This window comes from Neolamprologus brichardi, chromosome 5, assembly GCF_056152115.1.
Source record: "Neolamprologus brichardi isolate AB-2024 chromosome 5, ASM5615211v1, whole genome shotgun sequence".
NCBI classification, from domain to species: Eukaryota; Metazoa; Chordata; class Actinopteri; order Cichliformes; family Cichlidae; genus Neolamprologus; species Neolamprologus brichardi.
Window position 1 is genome coordinate 18,677,680 of NC_142108.1, and position 26,014 is coordinate 18,703,693.

The 26,014-nt window shown below is 40.7% G+C and overlaps 1 protein-coding gene across 1 annotated transcript in view; it reads left to right on the forward strand.

The window, feature by feature from the left end:
* The first annotated feature begins 2,935 nt into the window (after positions 1–2,935).
* trim62.1 (tripartite motif containing 62, tandem duplicate 1) overlaps positions 2,936–26,014 on the forward strand; it is a 35,353-nt gene continuing 12,274 nt past the window's right edge. Inside the window, exons 1-3 of the mRNA XM_006783223.2 lie at positions 2,936–3,001; positions 4,161–4,698; positions 24,804–24,899. Of these exons, the coding sequence (XP_006783286.2) occupies positions 4,291–4,698; positions 24,804–24,899 (504 nt within the window). The 5' untranslated portion in view covers positions 2,936–3,001; positions 4,161–4,290. The remainder of the gene's footprint in view (positions 3,002–4,160; positions 4,699–24,803; positions 24,900–26,014) is intronic.

Below are 26,014 nucleotides of genomic sequence, written 5' to 3' on the forward strand. Positions count from 1 at the left end.
TGCCTTTTGGCTGCCGTTTTAGAGTACCTCCAAGGAGGACTAAAAGACTCCAGGTCTCTTTTATCCCTACTGCGTCTTGTCTCCTTAATGGCAAATAATTGTACTTGAACTTTCTATCATTATTATTGTTATTATTATTTTATAGTATTGTTCTGTTTATTTTTATCCTCCTGCTGCTAAACTAATTTCCCCTTATGGGACAATAAAGAAATTGAATTGAATTGAATTGAATTGAATTGAATTGAATTGAATTGAATTGAATTGAATTGAATTGAAGTTAAAAGCAAGAAAGTAGTTGTACCCATCACCCATCAGGCTACTGAAACTCTGCTATAGCTTTGTTACTTGTATTTTAAGCTAGTTTTAAAGGTTTTATACTTTTGGGTAGTGGAGTAAAAGAAGCAGCATATTTTCATGTGAAATACACCACCAAGCCACAGCATTAAAACCACCTTCCTAACATTGTGTAAGTTCCCTACCTGCGGCTAAATCACCTCTGACCCTTCACACCTCCGGTTCCTCAATACCTCACGTATCATGCGGATGCATGGTCCTTGGAATCTGGGAAATTTGGAGGCTAAATCAAAAGCTTTTCCCTTCCTTTAAGCCCTTCCTGAGCATTGTTTTTTTTTTTTTTTTTTTTTTTGGGGGGGGGGGGGGAGCGCAGTTCATTGTTTGCTTGGTTCGCAACAATGTTTGGGCACATGTTATGTGTCAAAGAAACATCCACACGAATGCCGGGAACCAAGGTTTCCCTGAAGAACACAGCGTTCTAATAAAATAATCGCTGTTGTTTACTTCCTCTAAAGTGGTTTTATTGGTGTGGCATCTTCGTGTAGTGGGGTTGGTGTAGAGTAGCAGGGAACTACTGCAGGCTCTGGCTACTGTCGATGTGAAAGTGCGTGACTCTACTATCAGAACGAGACTACACAAGTACTTTTATGGGAGGCGTTCAAGGATGAAAACTTTACTCTCTAAGAGAAACATTAAGGCCAGACTGAAGTTTGCCAGAGTGAACATAGACAAAGACAATGACTTCTGGAATAATGTTCTTTGGACTGATGAGTCTAAAATTCAATTATTTGGACACCAGAACAGTAGACATGTTTGGCGTTAACCAAATACAGCCTTCCAAGAAAAGAACCTCATACCAACTGTGAAGCATGGATGTGGCAGTATCATAGTTTGGGGATGCTTTGCTGCAGCAGGACCTGGCCAGCTCACCATCATAGAATCCATCATAAATTCGACTGTGTATCAGAGGGTGCTTGAAGAATATGTGAAATAATCTGTAAAACAAAAAAAACAAACAATTAAAGCTGAAGCGGAACTGGAGACAGCAACATGACAATGACCCAAAGCATACCAGCAAATCCACCAAGGACTGGCTAAAAACTAAGAAGTGGAGAGTCCTGGAATGGCCGAGTCAAAGCCCTGATCTTAATCCCATTGAAATGCTGTGTGGTGACTTGAAACGGGCTGTACATGCAAGAAACCCCCAGCTGAAAGAATTCTGCGTGGAGTGGGGCAAACTTACTTCTAATCGATGTCAGAGACTGGTAAAAGGCTACAAAAGGTGTCTCACTGAAGTTATATCAGCCACAGGGGGCAACACTAGTTATTAGGGGGTAGGGTGTCCTAACTTTTTTCGCCATTAAAATACACATTTTTGTTCATTTTTTTTTTTTATGTGTAACAAAATGTTAATTTTTGTTGTTTAATTGCAATTAAGTCCCTTTCTTTTCCAGTAATACATGAAAACATGATTGGACAGTACTTAATAAAGAGCTGATTATTTAATGGGGTGTCTTTTTTATATATTTATATATATATATAACACATAACACACACCTTTAGGTTCTGAACTAATATATCAAGACACCTTAGGAAGAAAATATAATAAAATTTAGCTAAATCTGTATAAATCAAGATCCAGAAGCACACAATTACACATATTATACATATTCATGATACATCAGCGACCAAGTGACCACTTTTACGTGTAGGTCCCTTTCAAGATTTTGTTTGGCTCTAGCTTGAACATGCCAACAAAAACAACAACAACAAAAAACCCAAAACAAAACAAACAGAGCCAAGAAAGGAAAGAGCTGCTCTGAATTGCATCACAATAGAAAATGAAATGCACAAGTTTACAAAAACGTCAAAAAACCCCATTTATGATTAGAATAAGTTGGGACTGAAATTACATACAGCACATTTATCCTTAAACTTTAAGAAGTATAGTTCGCTTGTGTTACACAAACCTCTCAGCATTATTAACTTTAGTCCCAATTTGGAAGGATCTGCTTACTCTAATCAGTGTCTCAGCAGAACCACTCTTCTTTATAGTATTAATAAACTAAACTGTTGCATTTTGCTTTAATATACCAAACCCGCGGTTCTTCTCTAGCTCTTGAAGAAACCGCTTATCCTCTGTCACGATACCTAAACCTGAAGATTAGGGTAGTTTTTTGCGGACGCTTCTGACACCTGCTGGTCAAAGTTGGACACTACAACATCTCTCTCCTTTGACTAATAAAATAGTTTTCAGTTAGAAGTGGCAGTTACTTTTCATGGCAGCTGCTTAACCTTTTTTTATTAAGTCAAGCAATTTGCTCTACAAAAAAAGTCGCTAACGGTAGATTTCTGTGTATTTCTTACTTGTAATTAGCTGAGCAGCAGCAGCAGCTTGTGAACGAAGAGAAAGGCAGTACGAGTCGATTCATTAGGAGAGGGCGATAAAACTTTACACAGTTTTATTCCTTGTCTCGTACTCAACTTGATAATCATTTAAATCACCACGCTACATATAAATTACTCTCGTTATCTTCCAAATGTTAGTCATAGATGACAAGTATCTTTCTTCCGAACATTGTGTGTGGTCGAGTCCCCGGCCCCCCTAATTTTTCGGTACAGTTGGTTGCATCCGTTGCCGCTGTGTGTTGCTCCCTTCCTGAAAGACACTTGCGTTGGAGCCGCTGATGTCGTTGAGTGAAGGCTGGTGAGTTTAGGCTCTTTTTGCTGTTTTAATTCGTTTCTTCTATTAATAATGGGTATTTTTGGGAAGCCTCAACCTCCCGTATAGATTCCCACATACACTTTTCTAATTATGCGGCTAATTAAATCAGTGTTATGCCTCTTTTGTGTCCCCTATCTCCTCCCGCTGTGGTTGGCGGTGTCGTGGTCCTGGTCGCTTATGTTTACAGTCCCTGCCAGCGAGCAAGGTGGATGAAATATGTTATATAATGTGTATGTATCCTAAGCAACAGCTCATATGTTGGTCCGATAGTTTGTGATAGATGGTGCGAATTAAATAAAAGAGCAGCACGGGATCTTGAAGCCCTTTACGGGAGGGTATTTAAAAGGCAGCTTCTTAACACCGGGGAAGGAGGTGGACAGGCAGCGGAGATAATACTGACTGCTGCAGGTGTTTGCCTGTTGGTTTGGTTGACTGCTGCAGACTGTTTCCATTAGAAATGAGCAAATCCGTTTCAAAGAGCGAGGAAATGGGTGCAGCAAAGTAGAGAACTAGTTTGGTAGAAACGTTAATGTACGTCAGGTGTTTCCCCAGGTAAAGAGGAAGCTCACAAAGTGAAAGCAAAGAGCAGGCGTTGTATTATGAGAACAAAAAGGACTGCTTTAAAAAGGTGGTACATGCTACTGCCAAATTTTAAAGGGATTTGTTTAAAGTTATGTCCACCGCCTTCATTAGGGCATGAGATTTTGAAGTGCTTTAAAATAAAGTCAGGATAATTGTATTCACTGTCTATGAATGTGCGGTTGATTTCAAATTAATTGATGTGCTCAATGCTCCTGGATAAAAGGATACTTGGTACACTGCAATAAAATACTAAAATTACAAGCAAATATCCAATCTGAGAAACCGGAAAGTGTGATTTCTTTGTCTCATTTTTTTTAATACTAATTACAGGTCTAATCTAAAAACCCATATTTAGCCTGTGTAATCAGTTTGCACAGAGCTATTACAGCTTACTAGAAGCTCTTGTGTTCTAGATTAAATATTAAAGGGTTGTTGTTGAAGTTGATTTTGTTAATGTGTAACCAAAAGTATGTCTTCACATAACTTATTTAGGGTTTGGCTGATTAAAGGTTTGAGGCGTCTTATTGTCTTTTTGTTTATTGTTTTTACACCCCAACAGAGACAATAATCTCAGGATTCCTGAAGTCAACTCCCACATGGCAGTGAACCACGTCCTTACAAACTGAACCAAGTATACTCTGCTCCACGACGTTGCCCTCGTAGATGCCTTTCAGTGTCAGTTTTTGCAAATGGCTTGCTCTCTGAAGGACGAGCTTCTGTGTTCCATCTGCCTCAGCATCTACCAGGACCCCGTCAGCTTCGGCTGCGAGCACTACTTCTGCCGAAAGTGCATCACCGAGCACTGGAGCAGACAGGAGCCTCACGGAGCGCGGGACTGTCCCGAGTGCCGGAGGACCTTCGCCGATCCACTACTTTCGCCAAGTCTCAAGCTGTCTAACATTGTGGAGCGCTACTCAGCCTTCCCACTGGACGCCATCCTTAACGCACAGAGGAGCTCCTACCCCTGCAAGGACCACGAGAAGGTCAAGCTCTTCTGCCTCACCGACAAAAGCCTCGTGTGTTTCTTCTGCGACGAGCCGGCACTACATGAGCAGCACCAAGTAACCACTATCGACGAGGCTTACGAGGAAATACAGGTCAGTAATAGCGCACACACTCTGACAGCTCATTAGCAAGAGCGAGGCTGACATTTTCTTAAAACCCATCAGCACTCTGCTCCACGTTCAGACTCTTTCACCCGTGGGAGCTGCCCAGACAGTTCAGCATTAAGTCCACTCCTGCCCAGAGAAGCTGCACTGAAACAGTTTGGGGATTTGGTGCTTTTTGCTTTTGAGTGTTTCAGGTACAGCAGGTGCTGATGAATGAGGCACATCTAATTTGCTTCTCCCTGATGCCCACAAGTCCACTGACCTCAAATCATAATGAGATTCCAGTTTGTAAGTCCCGTTATGATCAGAGGTTAATAGTTTCATTTCTTGGTTCGAACTGAACTGAAATGATGGTTAGGAATGCAGCCCCTGCTGCCCCTGCGATTTCTTCTTTCACAAAGAAATTGAAAGAAGCAGTCACTCTTTACATGTGTTCAAGGAAGTTAAGAGAATAAGACAAATCTGATTCATTTAGATTTTTTTTTAAACTTCTTTACTTTTTTGGACTTCCTGTTTTTTTTGGGGTGGGGATTGTTTGTTTTGTTTAGCTTTTTAATACAAGTACGTGTTAGTTATGTAACACCTTTTTATTTAAGTTTAGTTTTGTGTTGTCAGTGCCTTTGTCTGCTTCTTCATTGTTATGCCTCTGGTTTGGCAGTTTCTCCTTTAAAAGAAACAAACAAACTTGCAAATAAAGTTCATATCGCCAGGGTGATCTCGAATCAGTTGGGGACCTTTCCTGCTTAGGTAAAGTGCTTCTCTACGCAGAAACGCATGGCTTTTTTTTCACATTACTAATTAAAGTCCTGGAAATATTCCAGGAAAAAAGCATTTAGATTAGTTAGACATGCAGCATCCACATTTCAGATCTGGCAGGGGGCCCTTGTTGCACATCAACATCATTTCTCTTTCTCCCTATCTCTTGTCATCTCTTTGCTTTCAGCTTAGCCCCAAATAATTTACAATTGAAAGGGGAAATTTGATTTTAGAGATCTTGACATCGGCAACTAACAGATGCTTAAAAACAGGAGAGGGGGGAAAAAACCTACCTCAGTGATTCATTTAAATCTAGAATATTAGAAACTAATTGACTGTAACTGTGAAGAAATGAACTTCTCAATAAAGCGTGTGTTTAATGTGTCATTTGCGTTTACCCTGAGTCACGTTTTCCACATTAACGAGAATAGTTCAGTGTTTGCGTTCCCTTCACCATTTGGGTATTTCCATTCCCACTGAGCCAAAATCCAATAACTGTGAAACAAAGCTCCTAATCCTTTTCCTTCTCTGCTCCAGTATACAGAGCAACACATTCCAGTCTAATTTTATGGAGTTCCTTTCCGTTCTCATGCCTGCTGTTGCCAGTGTAGATGTTCATATCTGCAGTATGTAACATAAAACACTTTATGTTTTCTTGATAGTGAGCACAGTGAGGTTTCTGATAAAAAAAGATTTATAATTAGTCGGTGGGGGTTTTGAGGTTTCACTGTCTTTCAGTGCATCTCAAACCAAAACCTCAAGTCTCTTTTGGATATATCACTAATGAAGTCTGAGTTTTCGGTTTCAGTGTCTGGCTCTAACTTCGTGATGCCGCTTTTGTTGTATACTTTATTTTTTATGCTGAGGCTTACTGTTCTTCTTTTTAGAATTGGAATTTCAGTCAGGAGCAGAAAAACTATTAATCCCCTCAGGGAAAGTCTATCAACAAGATGGTCTCAGCCTTTGACTATTCATGATGCTGACCCCAGACACTCTCCTGAAAGTATGACTTTGGCATTGGCAAGCTCATTGTGGTGTGGTACTGTTAATGAGTGAGAAGGGTTATATGCAGACTGCAAGTGAATTTAAAAAAAATGCCAAATAACATAATGTGTCTTTTATTTTTTGACTTCCACCTTGAATATTCAAAACTTCCTTATGTTATTAGTTTGCAGTCTGCCTGCCCACAACTCTGTCCACAGATTTAGCTGTGATTATATTACTGACTATGTATATAGTTGACTGAACATCGAGACTGTCAGTTTAACTAGCAAATAAAGGCCCAATTCTGCATCTGCATCACATGTTTGATGACTGCCTTTTGAATGTTTTCAGTGGAAGTGGTGATTCACATCTCTGCTGCTACTTCAACCACTGGATTCTAGGGAAATAAGTTTGTCCCAACCAGCACCACATACTTTCTTGTGATCAGTTTCAGTTAGCCAGCAACCACTTGCCTCCCAGTTGCAGAGGTCTCATAGGCATGTCTCCACACCTCCAAGCTGCATTGGGTCAAAGTCTTCCTAGTAGCAAGTCTTGCCACTTGGCAGCCATATAGGTAAGGCAGTTATTTTCAGTGAAAGTAAAACCAGGGCATAATCTATATTGTTGATATAGATCACCAAAACATGCAAATTCAGAAGTCAAATCTGATTTAAAACAAAAACTAAGTACATTTGGTAATTTTGCCACGCTAATTAAACATATTAAATTTTATGTATTTTGTACTGTAAAAGATGATGCAATAATACAGAGAAAATCCCAGCAGTCAGACAACACCTTACGAATAAAGGGGATGGTTTACAATTCACAATTTTATGGTTTAATCAACGTTAGTGCACTTAAAGAATTGCTCTCCACTTTCACATTGTGCATTTACCATTTTCTTGGTTTATCATTCATATTCTTACATCAGGAGATATGTTTTCCACCACACTTGAAGCCTTCATGAACCTCAGCTTTTGCCATGGATGGATAAAACTATGTGATTGGTTATATGCTTTCCCATTTCACTTCTTATAATTCTTAAAATGTCACCCATAGTGTATCTACTGTTGTATATAATCCACAGTAGTGGATTTTCAGATAACACACCCCAACTCATTTGTCCATTTACAATAATTTGGCACTGCACTTGACCATCAGTTCAGTTGGATATATTGTACTTGTAGCAGCAGCGATGAGGAAATCTTGTCAGGTAAGTTCACTTCTTTCTGTCTTCACATTTCCAGATTTCAACCATAACAGACTCTGACTCAAGTGTCATCACTTGACTTTGTGCAGCTACTTCTCCAAATGTCTTCATGGAACTTTTTCACTTATCCCCCAAGAGCTTTAAACAGACTTTGGCTTGTAAAATCTGTGGAGACTTCTTTAATTGGGGAAAAAAGTACTTAATTGGATTAAAACAAATTTGTATGATCTAGGTGTTTGTGAGGGTTACAAGGAAACATAATTAGGCAGTTTGTGCATAGTAAATAGCTACATTTCGCTTCCTTGTTCTGCATTAAATATAATTAAGTGCTGTTTGTATTAATGCTGTCCTCATCAGTTTCCAATCAGGCTGTGTGCTGGAAGCTTGAGAAAGGTCAAAACTGTGTAATCTTGGAGCAGAAGTAATTAGGCCCAACACAAGATGTTTCTCTTTTCTTGGACACCGGCTTGTCCCTCTGCTTGGAGTTCTTTTCATGGTGGCGATCTGGCATTTTGTATTCTGGCAGGAGACTTGGAGGCTTCCCAGATCCACAATACTGAAACAGAGTGTGCGCACACAGTGGCCCCATCAGACACAAGCATGTCCCATGATGATCTTGGCAAACTCGTATTTGTAGAGCTCATTACATCATGCCTCATCTATATCAGATGAACAACTTGCACATTTTCCATGTTATTTATTTGTTTTGCAGTGAGCAGATTGGAGCTGAGTGTCAAACAGAAACAAATGCAGAGCTATGCCTGCAGGCTTAAACGTCACTTTTAGCGTGAGGCTCGGCAGTGTTTCACTAAATGCCAAAACAACATGGCGAGGATGTGTTAAAATGCAGCAGAGATCACATCTAGTGTTTTGACAGTCATGACCAAAGGGGCACATGCCCTGCCAGTATGATGGTGTATTTAAAATAAATGTTAGAGTTTTTGTAGAGTGGGGAACTCTTTAGATATGGGGAAAGGATTTGGTAGGCCGAGTGCCAAAGCTTTGCCTCATTATGTTGAAATGTTGGAGAGGCTAGCAAAGTCTTTGCCGAAGTCGTTTTGAATTCTTTTTTTTTTTTTTTTTTTTTGCCTGTCCCATTTGGTTCTTTAGCCGTCAGAATTGTTGTCTGAAGACCAACAAGGATACCCAATGGATTTATTTTGCCAAATGGATCATCATGGCATTGCCGTAGTCGTTTTGAATTCTTACAGAAATCTTCTGGAGAGAGTGCAAGGAGAGTTTCCCTAGTTTGGTTATGATTTTGTTCTTGGGGGAAAATGAAAGTCAAACTTACTGTCAGTCGTAATAGTTCAGCATTACTGTCCAGTTTCCCAGCAGTGGTTGAATTTAGGTTAAATCAACATCTTCATCACCCCGCAAGTGGATGCCACCTCTTTTTCCTTAGTAATCCTTTTTTTTTTTTTTTTTTTTTTTTTTTATCATCACAGCTTTCCAGAAAGCAGAAGGCTGATGATTTGTGTGTTTCACAATCAGCATTCTAAGGATGGAAGAAATCAAGTTTTTTACATTTGAAGGAAGCATACTCAGACTGAGACCAGATCATAGAATACACCTTCATGACGAAATACAAAGACATTCAGCACAAACATTTTTTTTTTAACTCTTGTGTGTCTGCCAGAAGACCTTCTTTGGAAAAAGCTTTTCATTTTGGAGAAACTTGCAGAATAACTAATGCCTAATTTCTGAGCAGTTGACCCTTAAATAGCTCATTTTACTATGTAAAGTCAAGTCAGTCATGGCTTATATTTTTATTTAGGCTCTTCTCAACACATTTCCATATGAGATACCTTTTTGTTTCTTATTCTCAAACTAGGTTTAGATGGAACACCCTTCTGTTATGTCATGCTACTACTGCTTTAACTCTGATGTTTTTGGCTGGTCAGTGTCTACTCACAAGAGCAGCCTTTCGTTAGTCTGTAGCAGAATGTAATCTCCTTAGCCTGGCATGTCACTCTGCTGACCTCAGGCCCTGAGTCTTGATGCCATGTTTGCCTCCTGCTGATTTGCATCCTTTAACCGGTAAATGCTGCTGTGGCCAAATCTGTAATGCACAAACACATATGACACCTGACTTTTTCATGGTGATGTGTACACATCTGGCAGGCATTTACTCAGCACATAAGTGCTTGCTCGTACACTTTTTTTCTCCCCTCAACATAAAGGACATTAAGGTAGGATCTGGGAGGATTTGTCTGCAGCTCTGCCATTTGCTTCAGGGAGCAGAGATTTGACAGGGAACTAATGCTTTCTGATTAGGTAGGATTTTATTCCAGCAGTCATATTGGATGATTTGGGACACCCATTTAAAACGTACAAGAGCAAAAAGCACTCTTAATACAACATTCTTCCATACGTCTTGTAATCTAAAACATTTAACAGAGCCACAGATAGTCTCATAAATATGCACATTTAAATACACTTCAGACAACCCATTATGGCATGTATATAAAATTCCCCCCTGTCGGTTTTATGGTTAATTCATCAAATAAGGGTTTATCCAAAAGGCCGCATATCATTATCCACAGAGCTAAATTCCTTAACCAGGTTGAGCAAGAGCTTTATTTTGTGTGAAATAATTCAGTCATGCATCAGTCATGCTAATGTTGGAGTGCTGGAGCCATTTTAAAAAGAGGTTGGCTGGATTACTGCACCCTGATTGGTGCTGGACAGAGTTGTATACTTATTACCACACTGCTGTGGCCCTTAATGTTGGAAGTCAATTCCTGTGGAGGACAAAATGGAAGACACAGCAGCCACTTTGCCTTAATTGTGATGATGAAGATTGTCAGTGGGTTGTATGCAACCACAGCATCACAGAGTTTGACACACTCTTCCTGCTGTCTACTTGCTCGAGGGATGCGTTATCACTCTACATTTTAGTTGTATTGGACCAGATAAAGAGGAAAATAGATTGCAACCACTGCTTAACCATGCATTGGAACTTTAAGTTTTGTTTTGTTTTTCCCAGACACTATAGATGCTGTAGAGTATATGTGTGAGGAGTATACAGCAGGCAGCTGTGCAGTAATGCTAGTCTCAGTTTGACTGAAGCCCACGCTGCAGAAGAATTAAATGATTACTGTAGTCTTGAGTCACCCACACAGACCTGTCACTCAGGGTGTCCAGATGTACCTGTCTGCTGCTATCTATTAACACCATTCTTATAGCAAGGCATTATATGCTTATCGGGGCACAAACATGGGGGTTAATCACAGAAACCCATTAGCATTTTCCCGTCTGCCTCGCTCTAGTGCAGGGTGGTGTTTGAAAATGGAGAATGAGCACGCCAGCCTTTGAAGTGTTCCTCTGGTGGTTTAAAAACAGGGCTGTCTTTCACTCTCTGACTGTCAGTGCCTGGCCGAGAGCTCTCTCTCCGAGCCTGCCATCACCATGCATGGCCGTGCTGCTGCAGTAATGAGTCAGGCAATTTCAAGGGCACCCACGGCTGCCATCTCCCCTGTGGCTTGCCTCAGTCTGCTCTCTTTTCCTCCAGCAGCTCCATCTTTCCTTCTGTCTCTCTGTGAATTTTATATCATTTACTTCGTTGTGTTTCTCGTTAATCTTCTCATTTCTAAAATATGGGCTTTATTGAGTACCTCATAACTGGTTCTTCTGAGAAAACCAGGTCCCAGCTCTCCACCCTTCTGTTTTTCAACCGTCCACCCCAGACAAATTAGTTTGGCCATCTTGTTGGTCGTGGTATTGTGGCAGAGGGGCTTTGTTCGTGCAGAAATGGAGCCACGGGGAAAGAGAGAACAGTCATGTTCTATTAGAGAACGGGGAGAGGTGGTAGCTCATCCTGCCCTCATTACTGATAGCACTGATGATGCTTGAGGCAGAACAGAGCCAGGCAGCATGTTTACTTCAGCCCAAGCTGTTGGTAGATTAGCGGATAAACATCTGCATTGATTGGAAGAAAGCAAGCTGGTGCGGCCTCCATCACGCAAAACATTTTGTATTGTTTAGATCATTACTTTGGCCTGCGCCGAGTCAGATGTCTCTGCATCTGTTGTTCTTTTAAAATGTTTATGCATGCCTTCTGCAAAGAGTTTATTTTGCAACTTGCCTTATGTTTACTAGTCATTTCTCCTTTCAGTAGAGGGCAGGACACATACAGGTAAAAGCTGTTTGCCTAGCTCCAATATGTAGTTGTTAAAGACTGTTCTGAACAGTGTTTTTAGGCTAACATGATTTAAAATGCATCAGGCTTAACAGGTGTCTCCTAAACAACCACTGTTACAGTTACAACCTTTCAAATGACTTCATATTACCAAGTACACCCTGCCTCGTCGCAGAAAGCTGAGGACATCTTAGGAAGCCCCTGAATCTTAAAGATATCTATTAGATGTTATGGTTAGGTTTTAAGGGTATTTGCAAACATGACTGCCAGTGCTTTCTGTTAAAGGAAAACCAAGTGATGTTTCATTACAAAACATGGGGAAAATTAATCTAAGAAAACTAGACTTGCATACATAAAAACAAAGGCTTGTTTATGACACTTTATCTCATCAGCCTTCATGATCTTGTAACTGACATGCCACTATCCTGATGTCATGTATTCAGTTTCTATGTAATTTTGCAGTTGCTGTCATGTCAAAGAGTTTTCACCGTCCTTGGAAACACAAAGTATACCTTTCATGCTTCCACAGGAATTAAAAGGGTAAGTAGCGACCAGATGCCACAAGTGTGGGCTCCCCCTATAAAAGCAGAAGTTTTTGCAGTTTGCTGGTCTGAAGGATTCGGCTGTTGCCTAACAAAGTGTCAAGGTGGAAAAAGCACCTTGGTAAAGTGAAAAAGACATCAGCAGTGATCTTAGATAAGTAATTGTTGATGCCCATCAGTCCGGGAAAGGTTGCCAAGTGCATCACTCTACAGTGAGACATTATTCATAAGTGGAAAGCATTCAAGAGAGTTTCTAATCTTCCTCACAGTGGACATCCCAACAGACACTCTAAGAGAACTGTGAATAATGAATACCCTTAAACCTAAATGAACTAAAGCAACGTAAAGGACAGTGGGAACAAAAAGGTGGTACTAATACTGTATAAAAAAAAAAAACAGATATCAGTGTTGCATAGCCTTCAGTATGACTATAAAGACAGAAATACTATGGTAACAAACATCACTCTCGTAAAGGTGTGTTGTGTTGCAGAATTGTGCTAAACTTAGAAAGCTGCTGGGGGAAAACTGCCATCTGAGTGCATATGTTTGCTTAGCAACATCGTAAATTATACAGCCTCAAATCACTTCTTCTGAGAAAATGTGTTCTGCAGAAGTGGGTTTCATCAGAGATGTACAAACTCCCACATGTTAACTCTAGTCAGATGATTCATTGCAGCTGAATGCATGACATCAGTAGTTGCACGTCTACCTGTCAGCTAGTGAAACTTGAAGATCACAAGAGGGCTTGAGAGTGCTGGAACTGGCCTGACAGGCCAGAGAGTAAGACGGAGGATGACCAAAGACATGAGGTTTATGTGTCATCTTGGTGAATGAAAGGAGAAACGCTGTTCTTAAAGTTTTGCAGCTTTAAGTGAGGCTTAATGCTGAGCCCCCAGCCTCCTTAACGCAAGGCAGATCACCAGGGAGAGCAGCCTGCACACCAGTAGCACTGCAATGAAGATTACATTAAAAATAAAAGCCCTGACAGTGGAGGGTGTTGTATGAACTCCCTTAGAAATGGAATAGGCTTTAAAACACATTGAATATGAAATGAGAGATTGAAGAAAATGGTTTTGGGCATAGACAATTACAGATTTTGGTAGATGTTAAAAATGCATGAGGGTGAGCGATCTGAGGAGTTATACTGTGGCTTTGCTGCATTTAGTTTTGCCTGTCAGTTTGGCATTTGGGTGGATGTGAACTGCTGTTCCCTGTCACTGCTGCCATGAGACTCTGAGCCCTGAGTTGATTAGCTTGGGAATTAAGACAGATTACAGGCCATTGTTCTCTGGGGTCTGGGTAGGGCTGGACGGGGGCAGTAATCTCTTGTAATTCCCCGTGTCCGTGATTTGCTGCCGATGATTTAATTTGACTTGCTGCTGATAGGAGTCCTCATTTTCAGCTCTCAGGCACTCAGACTCCTCCCTTGAGCTTACCAGTAGCTGGGAAGAAGAGAGAAGGAACTTGTAGATGTTCACCTTTTAAATGCCTCCTTTGTCTAAACGAGAGCGTCGAGCTGTGTTGCTGTTTACCTAAAAACCCTTGGTTCTCACTACAGACCAGGTGCATAGGGGCAGGGCATGACTGACAGCAAGGCAGGTGCTGGGAAAGCTTTCACATGACCAGTCTCGTGCTGACTGTGGGATTAGTTAATGTTGTTAACTGAAGCAACGGTTCGTTGCTAAACATTGGTGTAAGTTTTAGTTGTGAGACAAATATTCAAAAACAAATGTCTTGCTTTAATTAACATTATGAAATGTAACCGCAACAGAATAATGACACAGTCAGCATTTATATTGGTTTCCTATTACCCTCACATTTACTGTAAATATGATTTCCAACTTGTGTCATTAAGACCTTATTGTGCAACCAAAAACAGAGGGATGGCACCTTTGTTTTGCCTTTAGTAGTGTAGGAAGTCATGGATTGAAGTAACCGATTGATCTACAGGGTGGGCCATTTATATGGATACGCTGTAATAAAATGGGAATGGCTGGTGATATTAAAGTCCTGCTTGTGGCACATTAGTATATGTGAGGGGGCAAACTCCTCAAGATGGGTGGTGACCATGGTGGCCATTTAGAAGTTGGCCATCTTGGATACGACTTTTGTTTTTTCAATAGGAAGAGGGCCATGTGACACATCAAACTTATTGGTAATGTCACAAGAAAAACAATGGTGTGCTTGGTTTCAACGTAACTTTATTCTTTCATGAGTTATTTACAAGTTTCTGACCACTTATAAAATGTATTCAGTGTTCTACCCATTGTGTTGGATTGTCAATGCAATCCTCTTCTCCCACTCTTCACACACTGATAGCAACACTGCAGGAGAAATGCCAGCACAGGCATCCAGTATCCGTAGTTTCAGATGCTGCACATCTCGTATCTTCACACCATAGACAATTGCCTTCAGATGACCCCAAAGATAAAAGTCTAAGGGGGTCAGATCGGGAGACCTTGGGGGCCATTCAACTGGCCCACGACCACCAATCCACTTTCCAGGAAACCGTTTATCTAGGAATGCTCGGACCTGGCACCCATAATGTGGTGGTGCACCATCTTGCTGGAAAAACTCAGGGAACGTGCCAGCTTCAGTGCATAAAGATTGAAACACATCATTATGTAGCAATTTCAAATATCCAGTGGCCTTGAGGTTTCCATTGATGAAGAATGGACCCACTATCGTTGTACCTCATATACCACACCAAACCATCACTTTTGTTGTTCCAACAGTCTTGGAGGGATCCATCCAATGTGGGTTAGTGTCAGACCAATAGCGGTCGTTTTGTTTGTTAACCTCACCATTCACATAAAAGTTTGCCTCATCACTGAACAAAATCTTCTGCGTGAACTGCGGGTCCTGTTCCAATTTTTGTTTTGCCCATTCTGCAAATTCTGTGCGCCGATTTTGGTCATCCTTGTTGAGATGCTGCAGTAGCTGGAGTTTGTAAGGGTGCCATTTGTGAGTAGCTAATATCTGCCGAAGGGATGTTCGACAAATGCCACTCTCCAATGACATGCGGCGAGTGCTACGCTGTGGGCTCTTGCTGAATGAAGCTAGGACAGCCACTGATGTTTCTTCATTAGTGACAGTTTTCTTGCATCCACATTTTGGCAAATCCAACACTGAACCAGTTTCATGAAACTTAGCAAGCAGTAGCATGGGAGATGGGTGGTCTCGTAGGGTGTCTGGCATTGAAATCTGCTGCAATGACCCGGTTACTACGTTCACCAGATATCAACACAATTTTGATCCTCTCCTCACTTGTTAACCTCTTCGACATGTCAATGGCTGTGAACAAAGAGAAACTTGTAAATAACTCATGAAAGAATAAAGTTACGTTGAAACCAAGCACACCATTGTTTTTCTTGTGACATTACCAATAAGTTTGATGTGTCACATGGCCCTCTTCCTATGGAAAAAACAAAAGTTGTATCCAAGATGGCCGACTTCTAAATGGCCACCATGGTCACCACCCATGTTGAAGAGTTTGCCCCCTCACATATACTAATGTGCCACAAACAGGACTTTAATATCACCAACCATTCCCATTTTATTACGGTGTATCCATATAAATGGCCCACCCTGTAGATCAATCGGTTAATACTTGATCAATTAGAGGGCTCAACTTTATGATTTTTCTACTTTTTACAAGTAGATAACGATAACAAATTTATCGTAGAATAGTAAAGTAAAAGTCATAAGCAACAAATTACTGTCATCTTGTTGTGTAGTTGTGTGAATCGGTCAGTCTACAGATTTGGAAAGATTGCACTCTATCTAGGTAAGTCAACTCAGAATGTCTTAATTAACACTCCAGGTGTCTTCAAAAGTTTGGTGTAGGTGTAGGAACCGTTCACAAAATGGTGTTGGCTGGACAGTTCAGCCAACGGCCAGCAATAGCACAAAGAATTAATGTGCAACTTCACCTCACAATTGAAACGGAAATTGGCCTCTTTAATAATTGATACCTCAATTAGAAACTTAAACACCCTCATTGCTAAAGTGATACATGGCCAGTTCAGGTTTCTGTGGCCAGGAATTCTTAGACTTTGTTCATTTATTATAATGCATTACAAGGTTCAAGCTAATTAGTGGGGAGAAGCCAGTTCTATTGTACCCACTCACCCCATTCCATGTACTCACTCTTAGTCTGCACCGTTAGCAGGCACTTCCTCCCGTAGCAGCTGTTTACAGTTTAACCATTTAGCCCACACTTTTATCCATAGTGTCTTATAATAATGCCAGCTGTAAACACAAGTGAGCATTCTTCATGAAGGCACATGCTGTGAGACAGTTTAAAAGTGTTATAAATTTAATCAGAAAAAAAATCAAAGAAGAACATACTTCTAATCTGCAGTATCATCTATTACAAAACTTCCCCTTTGAAATCCACAATTTTTACAATCAAAAGCTCATCCAAAAAAGCATTAGAGGTAGTGGTGTTTGGAAATATTGCTTAATTCATTGTGATCTTAGTGTGTGCCCACAGTAAACTAAGTGGAGAAGTATCCTTTTCTTTTTTCTTTTGGCTTATTTACAGTAACACTTCAGTAAAAACGCTAAAACATGCCAGTTTGAACCTCTGGAAGGTTGCATTTTTTGTAGAAGCACCCGAGCTCTCAGAATTATTCTGTTCTAATTATTCTAATCTTATAGCATTTTAAATGGTTGCTTCAAAGATGGGGACCAAGTCTGCAACTGTCAGCTTTTGCTTTGCAATTGAACGGGCTTTGTTGGAAATTACACACAATCTCTTTGTAATAATGTTCCAATTATCAGTGACAAATGAGCAACAATCACAAATCAGTTGCTGTCTACATAAGCATAAATTTATATCGACTACATGTGCAATCACTTCAAAAGTAGTCGCTCAGAGGTTGAGGGTGTCGTATTCTCAACCTCTGTGCAACTAGTTGGTTGCTACAACTACTTGCAACAGTTGCAGAATGCGAAGAAATTAAATGTGTTCGCCAGGCAACCACCTGACTGAGCCATAAGTGTGCTGATTTTTAAATGTTGTTGTTAGTCTTTCTTGTTAAAAGTTTGAACAGCACCCTGTACTTTGTGTGGCCTCCATTTCTTTCCAGAGGTAAGCGTGTTCTTTCTCATCCTGTTTATATTCCTGCTGATAGCATTTTGTCTGAAGACCTGTGTGGGTTGAAACTGGTCATTACTGCCCAACGTGGCATACATTAACTGTAAACGGCTCCTTTTTTTAAATCCCACTCTGTGCATGAGCAGTCTCCTGAAATTTGTTTTTTAAAATGATGATTCAGGCATATGTTATCAGGAGATTTAAAACCATACAAAACCCACTTGAGGCTATACTTATAATTTAAACAACAGTACTGCCTCCCTCTGCAAAACCAGTGTGTTGCTTTACTGTGTGACTTGACAAAAGAGGTGTGTATCCCAAATATTTATTTGATGTCAAGGAACTGACTGAAAGAGAAGCAGGCGCATACTTTATTTGGTCAGATAGAGCTGTTTATGAGCTGTAGTCTGCGTAGTGCATACGCACCAGCTACAGCAGAATAGCTTCCAGCTGCAGCCATGCCGTAAAGATGAACTAGAGGCAAACAAATCTGTTTGTTATCCCTGCCGTGTGGCACTGGCTGGCATATAACCACATCATGTTTTTTCACAAGGTGATTTGTGCGGCTGACACATACTACATGGTTTTATATTAACAACATGCTGACTGTTAGAGGTCTGACTAATCCTAAGAAGCTTTTTCTAAAAGATGACACAAGCCTGTATGCGGTTGTGGTGGAAATCTGCTGGCAGTCGTGCAGATCCAAGGGTCATTTCAGGCTTTGTTTACAAAGTGTAACCAAAGGGTGAAGTCGCTCTGCGGCAGAAGAGAGATGATGGTGTTAGAAGGGAATGCAGAAAGTCAGTGCAGTGTTGATAAACCTGCACGAGTTGTAGTTCAAGTCAAAATATGAGATGATGAGTAGATTTATCAAAAATCACTCCCTGAGTACACGGTATTTAAGAAAAAGAAAAAACAAAACTGCTGTACAATTGTAATGACATGCGTCTTTTAGCTGTATTTCGAGTAGGTCATGACAAGCCCACTTGATGTGTGGGCAGCAAAAATTGGGCTGCATCCTAGACGGGTTAACCAGTAAGTCATAAGGGTTACTGGTTAACTTGTCGTAGACGTGATCGTGTCATGGTTGTAGATCAACACATATTCAACCTTATTGATCCTTTTATCTAAGCTCAGTGAAAACATTGCTAATAATTTTGTGGTCTAAATTGACCAAACCTCCCTCTCCCCGGCCACCTCCTCCAGCTCTTCCAGGCAGACACCAAGGCATTCCCAAGCCAGTCAAGGGATCTCTTTTCAACATGTCCTGGGTCTGCCCCAGGGCATCCAGAACACCCCGTTTAGGTCACACGTGGGAGACATCCTAGTGAGATGTGTAATCACTTCAGCTAGCTCGTTTCAAATCACCACCTTTTCGTCATATAGCGATTTATGTGCCGTAATCCTTGAAGCTGTGTTGTCAGGGAAGGGCTCTAGGGGTCCAGTGCAGTATGGCCTTGGCACTCCAATCAGTGGTTTTATGATGTGTGGTTCGAAAAAAAAGGTGGCAATAAATGGTGAATGAGAATCCTGTTACTTAAAAATAAACAAAATAATTGGAGAAGTTAGTTGTAAAACGTTATTTACATTAGCACAAATGCTAGTCAGCTGTTGTAGCAGCTTGTACTTTCAAAAGTGTAAAGATCTCTTCACTACCAGATCCAGCTTCCAAACAACACTGCAAAATAAATCGGCATTAAAAATGATCCCCTTCTTTGGAAATAATTTTAGAAGGCTCATGTGAGAAGCTAGGAGTTTGTTTTGGACTTTATTTCATTTCACATGCATAAAAGAAGCTCCATTTTATGTTTTTTAATCCGCTGCCTGCGGAGATGTTGTATAGCTCTCTCAAAGATTAGCATCTTGCTCTTGACAGCATTGATTGATAGTGATTCAGAGAGAGACTAACTGGTTGCTGCACTGGAAATTCAGTCTCACATTAGGCTTATAAGCCTTTAAACTTGGCTGTCTGTCAAATACATTTCCAACTCCAGTTGTATTTAAAAAAAAAAAAGTGTATGTCTTGAACTCCTGTTTGGCAGTCAGGAGAGGACACGCTTTAAAAGCCTCAAGGCTGAAGGTGAAGCAGCGAGGAGCTCTGAGCTGCTGAGTGACTTTATACAAGCAGCAGGCTCTCTCTTATCGGTCAACACCTTTCCGATTTCCACTTTAAGGCCAAGAGGATCCCCCTGTTCCTCTTTAATGGCTTGTCCTGCAATGTGTACATTATCAGGCATAACACTGATGACTCTGAGATCTGTTTGCCTCTCTTAAAACCCTGAGACATCGACCTACTTTACAGCCCTGATAAAGCCATACACCTCCTTTGTAGACCTTTGTCAACACTTCAGACGTCATTAATCTTTTTCATTTGAGGGATTAATCTGTTAGAACTGACTGGCAGAATAGGTTTTTTTCTTTCTTTCTTAGCAATTCGTGTTTAGACTAATACATTTGCATGCTCTGTGCCCTTCCTCGCTCGAGGAAGTGGAACAGCAGCCTCTGAGCATTCATCATTTACATGACGTGTCCTATATTCAGAGGACTGGCGGGGGCCGCCAGCAACAGTGCTTTCCCAGAGTTCATTGCTTTTACTATATGTTGCCAGTTGGAAAAAAAAAAGTGGTGGTGGTGGGGTCATTCTTGACAAACCCAGGGTCACCGCAGACAAGAACAGCTCCCATCATGCGGATGTTTCTATAGTTAACTTCTAAAATTGTAATACTATATTTATCTAATTAAGGCAATGAATTTACTTGCTGTAAACATGTTTATGTTTAGCGGAATACATCCAGTCCTATGAGAGAGTTGCACATGTACTGTACAGGCCGTTCTCATCGCAGGGCGCCTCTGTCTCACTAGAGCAGATCCAGAGCCAGGCTTGCTCAGTCAGCTCAGCTGGCCTCGGCCTGCTCTGCTGGCTGATCTCAGGCTGCAGGGACGTACTCGTCCCCCCAGAGAGGCTGTAGGCACTGCTGATGCTAGAGGAAACAAGGCTCTGGAATGTAAGGCACAGCTTGAGCTCAGTTTGATGTCTTGGAACAAGTACGTCAGAGTTTGCAGCCTGAGACAGCGTTTCAGTTGTCCTGCTCTCTGTATCAGTTTACAAGTTTTTGGTTTTGGTTACTATCTGTGCCAGAGGAGGCTGCAGACTGCTGTCACAATGGGCAGGTGAAATATTTGAGATCCCTTGGCAAACAGTTTCAGCATGACTTTGAACACAGTTCCAGTAAATCCACCATTATAGTTTTTATCCAAGGAAATGATGACCTGCATAACGGAGAAGGAAACATTTAAGCATACACAATGTGTCGCATTCCCAGAGGTCATGGGTTTGCATTTTTAAATTGCACAGGCTGGCACTTTTAGAGAAGAAAACTGCATCAGAGATGTCAAAATATATATTTTTAAAGTTTTCCACCCCAGAACACACAGCACATATCATAGCAGGTATTTCTGCAGCGGTGACATCAGCCGTTGCTGTTTGCTTGTGGAGCTCTGCTGTTAGCTCCTTCACTGCAGCCTGTGTGAGTGTCTTCAGACTGCCCTCAGTTTGGCATCAAGCGCTGTAAAGGGCCCTCACATTGCACAGCCAGGACCACGCACGGGCGAGTCAGCGTCAGAACAACTTGCAGATCAGTTCCACGTAGCTTCTATATCTCAATTAAAATCATAAATTAAACTGAAAACAAACAAATAAATGTTTTTTCCCATCAAACCAAGATCTATACAGAATAAAAAGGTGGCTGGACAGCTTTGGTCTTGTCACCCTACATTACCAATACCATACAGACACAAGTCATATAGTAATATACTAAACTTTTATATATTTATTTAATCATCTTCTTGAGTCTCAAAGATGGGTTATTAACAGTTGAAATTCCTTAATGACTTGTATATTCTATATGACACACATATACCAATGAGCCACAACATTAACACCAGCTTCCTAATCACAGTGACCACGATTAAGTAACCCAGGTGGTGTGGTGCTTCCTGCTCCGGGAGGCTGTTACCCCCATGTGCTGGTGTGCTGCTGTGTTTAGTTTCAGATTTACATTTGCAGTAAATATCAGGACCCCAAAGTTCCCCAGCAGGGGACCCTGTTGGTGCTTTTAATGTTGTGGCTGATCAGCGTACTTTACTGCCCAAACATTTTAGGCACGACTTCCTTTTTTTATATCCAGACTGATAGTTTTGATCACACAGTATGTTTTTGTTTCTTTTGGGTCTTTTAATATATTGAGTATACGAACAAGATATTTCAGTCCTGTTCTAAAAGCTAAATCGCCACAGGCCCATAAAGCCCACGGACAGACTGTGATGACTGCAGTTTGTTCACCGCTCTGTTATTGGCTGACGTCCTATTTACCCACACTGTCTGCTACCTGACAGAATTACACCCTGGGCTCGATGAAGGTTATGCCAAACCGCCCTCCTGAAAGTCACTTTGCAGCACTTTCAGTTACCGAGGCCTGCGCTGGGGTGTGTGCCCATTGCCTTGTAATAAACAAATGAAAAGGATCCCAGTGTAATTGGAGCCCAAAAAGCATATTGGCTCTGCATTCTGTGAATCTTCCAGGAAGAATATGAATTCCAAGTTTTCATTATTTTTTTTCCTTGTCACTATGTGGGAATGAAATAACTGGAAGCTCCTCTTGTCTGTGTGTGAGAGGAAGTTCTTCATCCTGTGAGCTTTTTATTATTCATGCTGCGACACTGCGCGACTGCATGTTGTTTTGTTCGCCTCTTTGTCGAGTCTAGCAATAATGCTCTGTAAATCCGAGCTACAGAACGGAAATTTTGAGGAATTTTAAAGCTCGTTTACATTTTTTGATTTTTGTAAAAAAACGTGCCAATAGTTTAGACTGTTGTGTGGTATAGACTATTCTATATTATTTGATTTACTTCTATGTATCTGCCCAGGAGCTGCTAATATGACAGGAAAGTAAGAGGACGAAGGGAATGACAGCAGGATGAAATGAGTTTTAGATTTATAATCCCCAAGCCGTGACCCCCATTTCCTGCAGCTCGACGTCCTGGGGAAAATGTCATGTCAGACTTGTGTTGGCCAGATTCGATGGACAGGAAAGAGACGCCTCCACAGAGAACACACAAATACTCACACACGCCTGCACAGACCATCTTTTTCTGTAGGTACCCGTGTACATGCTCTTTCCGGTTTCCATTTGATATCATCTCATAAAATCTTAATCTGAAGGACAGTTTCTGCTTTTGGAAGATCAAAAAGGATTAAGTAATTGCACATTTGATTCAAGGCCTTGAATTAAAATGTTTTCACCAAGGTTGGGGTGTTTTGTTTTTTTGTTGGTTTTTTTTCTATATTTATTTAGAAGCATTCAACAGATGTGGAGTTTCTTGTTTGTACATCCATCTAAATGCTGTGACAGCAGCAACAGTTAAAGCTGCCCTTCCCTGACCGGTCAGTCAGCGTGCAGCAGATAAGTGGTGGAGCATTTATTTATTTATTTATTTTATTCTGTCAGTGCCGGTCTATCTCAATGTGTGGGAGTGGCCTTTGACCCGCTGCAGACAAACGAGTAGCGATGAGGCAGAGAGCCTGCTGAGCCTGCCGCACTCCTATCATTAACATGGAGAGTCACACTCCCCCTCTGCACCATCCATTGTTTTCTGTTCCTGTCCTTGGGAAGAAACATGCTTCATTTCCCCAGCCCACATTTGCTTCTTTTAGTTGCAACTAATAACAAAGGTCACAAATTTTCTGCTAGATGGATTCTTATTCATTTTTCCTGTCCCGTGGTAGGAAAAAATACTCAAATCAGTAATTTTTTATTTATTTTTTTCCCTGTCAGACAGGCTTGGATGGTAGTGAGGAGTGACGGTTGTTTTATTAGCCTCTCTAAGCTGACAGTTCCATTTGCTGGATTTTTGCTGCAGTTGGTGTTCAAAGGAAGTGACACTTAGTGGATCACAGAGAAGGGGGCACACAGGTTACTCAAGCAGATACACCAGGCAGCGGGAAAGCTTAACAGGGGGGCCTTGAAATAAATGAGGCTTGAGGTTGTTTCCTTTGATTCAGTTTAGTTTTAATTTCCCTGAATCAAAGCAGTTGGTGCTAGTGATGCACTGATGGTGCAGTTCTGGGCAGATACTAATGCTGATGCTTAAATAACTGTTAACCAATGCAAATGCATGCTCTTTTTTGTTTTTTGTTGTTGTTTGTTTACCCTTATTTGCCAGGGAATTAAAAGCAATTATATTATAAAAAAAAAATAACTGAACATTTTTAAAGCCTTTGTCTTTGGCAACATAATGGCACCAAATATGTTTTTTCAGTCAACAAGGTCAGTGTTATTACCAATATATGTCCAGCTTGCCCAATATCTTAATTCAATTAATTTTTCAAAACTGTGACCCTTCTTCATCTTCTCATGTTAAGAGGTGTTAAGCTTCTCAAGATAGTTCCTCCTTGTTATTTTGGATTTGTTTAGTGTCTTGTGTTGTTTCATCCCTGTTTTAACATCCTACAAAGAATGTGTGATTTTTCCAAGTCCATTGTGCCCTAATCCTTTTAAAGAAAAATGTCTCTTTTTTTAATATATAGATATTGTTGCTCACACTAGCAACACAGGTTAGTCCTTTCCCTGCTTGCATGGGGATCATTGCTGATTCAATTTTTGTGGAAATGTGTCTGCATGAGACATTTCTGGGCTTGTTTTTGGACAGCTTTTATCTCAGTTCATCGGTCAGATCATTGTTTTTGATGCAGGTGATTTGTCTACTGATGTCTGTGCTTAAGGGATTGCATCAGCTAAAATGCCTTTATCCAAAAACCTGAAACACTGGTGTTGTTGGCAAGTGAGACCTGCTTAAAAACTGCACCGTTGGTGACAACGGACATCCCAGCCACTTCCCGCAGAGCCACCTGCCTTAGGGAGACTTGGAGGTGGCTGAGCAGTGCAGGTTCTGCCAGCATGTGTCTGACTAGAGATGAGACCCAGTTTTTGTCTGACAGAGCCCAGTGTCTCCAGAGATTTCAGTTTATTTCTTTTATATCTCACTCTCCGTCTGGATTGTTTGTTTAAGCTGCAGCTTAAACAAACCCAATCAAAAGCGATTTCTTACGCAAATAACACAATTTAAATAAATACAGTATCACAGAGTTGGAAAAATACTGGTCTGCTAACATGATTAGCATTAGTTCAACGTGACTGATGGTGTTTTTGAGACTTTACCAGAAGCAAGCAGAAGCTGATTGGTTTAAATGGAAAGGGAAATCTTTCAAGTACGTTTCACAATTGAGTTAAGCTCAACAGTTCTTTCATATTGAAGTCCAATTACTAGTCGCTGATCTGTGTTTTGTTGTTTGTGTTGTAGAGGGAGATGAAGGAGCAGCTGGCCACCCTGCAGGACAGTGAGAGGGGACACACTGAGGCCCTGCAGCTTTTGCAGAGACAACTCACCGAGACCAAGGTACTGTGACGGCTCTCCTTTATAAAAACATCCATATCATTCATAAAGCCTTTTTAAAATAGTGATAGTTTGGCATTCAAAAGTCCAAAAAGAAATTCAGTTTGCAATGATATTAACAAGAAATGCACCTTGAACCATGAATCATGGTTTTTCTGGATTTAAAAAAAGGAAATTACTAAGATAAAGTAATTGTTGTAGCACTAAATATCACTCCACCTGCTGAAGCACGTAGGTTTATGTGTTAGAAGATAAGAAGATCTGCATTTTTTTTTTAAGGTGTTGGAATTATTATCATTATTTTTATTATTTTTTTTTTTTTAAGAAAAAGTGCCTTTGCTGCCTTTTTCCCTTTCAGAATAGTAAACAAAATATGTTCAGTGAAAATGCAACTCACACTTTTTTATTAGCTTTTTTTCCCCACTCAGTTACCCTTTAGTTAAAATCATACATATACAACTAGATCAGAGGAAATGTCTGAGCAACTACTTACAGTTGAGAAGTAGGAGCATTTTGGCATGTTTGCTTAAAAAAATCAGTTTTCAATTAGGGTCATTTAGTAAATAAACAACTTGCTAACAATGAGATTTTAGGCTTGTTTATTGTTTTCTGGCATTTTCAAAGACAAAACAATTAATCCAGAAAAAGTAACTAATTAGGATATGAACATGTCAGTTTGAAAAGATTTCAAAGATACTTGGAGAAGCAAGAAATCTTGTTTCCATTTTAGACATCCAAAGTGACACAGTAAAACTTCCTTATTACAAGCAGTACAAGAAATGAAAGGGAAAGCTCTGGGTAGTATGTGCACTTTTTCAGCCACTGATCATGCATCTTTCCTTCTTACCGCTTCGACTGACAGTTAAGTTCCAATGCATAAATTGGTTTATTGAGCGACTGTTTAATCTAGACACCATGTTTTAATCAGGGAGCTGTGAACATCTGCTCAATATGTCAGTCTTTTGACCTCTCACGCACACCGCTCCTCTCTCCTATAACTGGTATTGACCAGGTAAGGAGCTCTGACTGTGTTGCCACCGTCAGCATTATTTGTTATTCAGGGAGTACATTTGTCTTCTCTGTCGTTTTTGTATGCACTGTCCGCCACCACACAACTC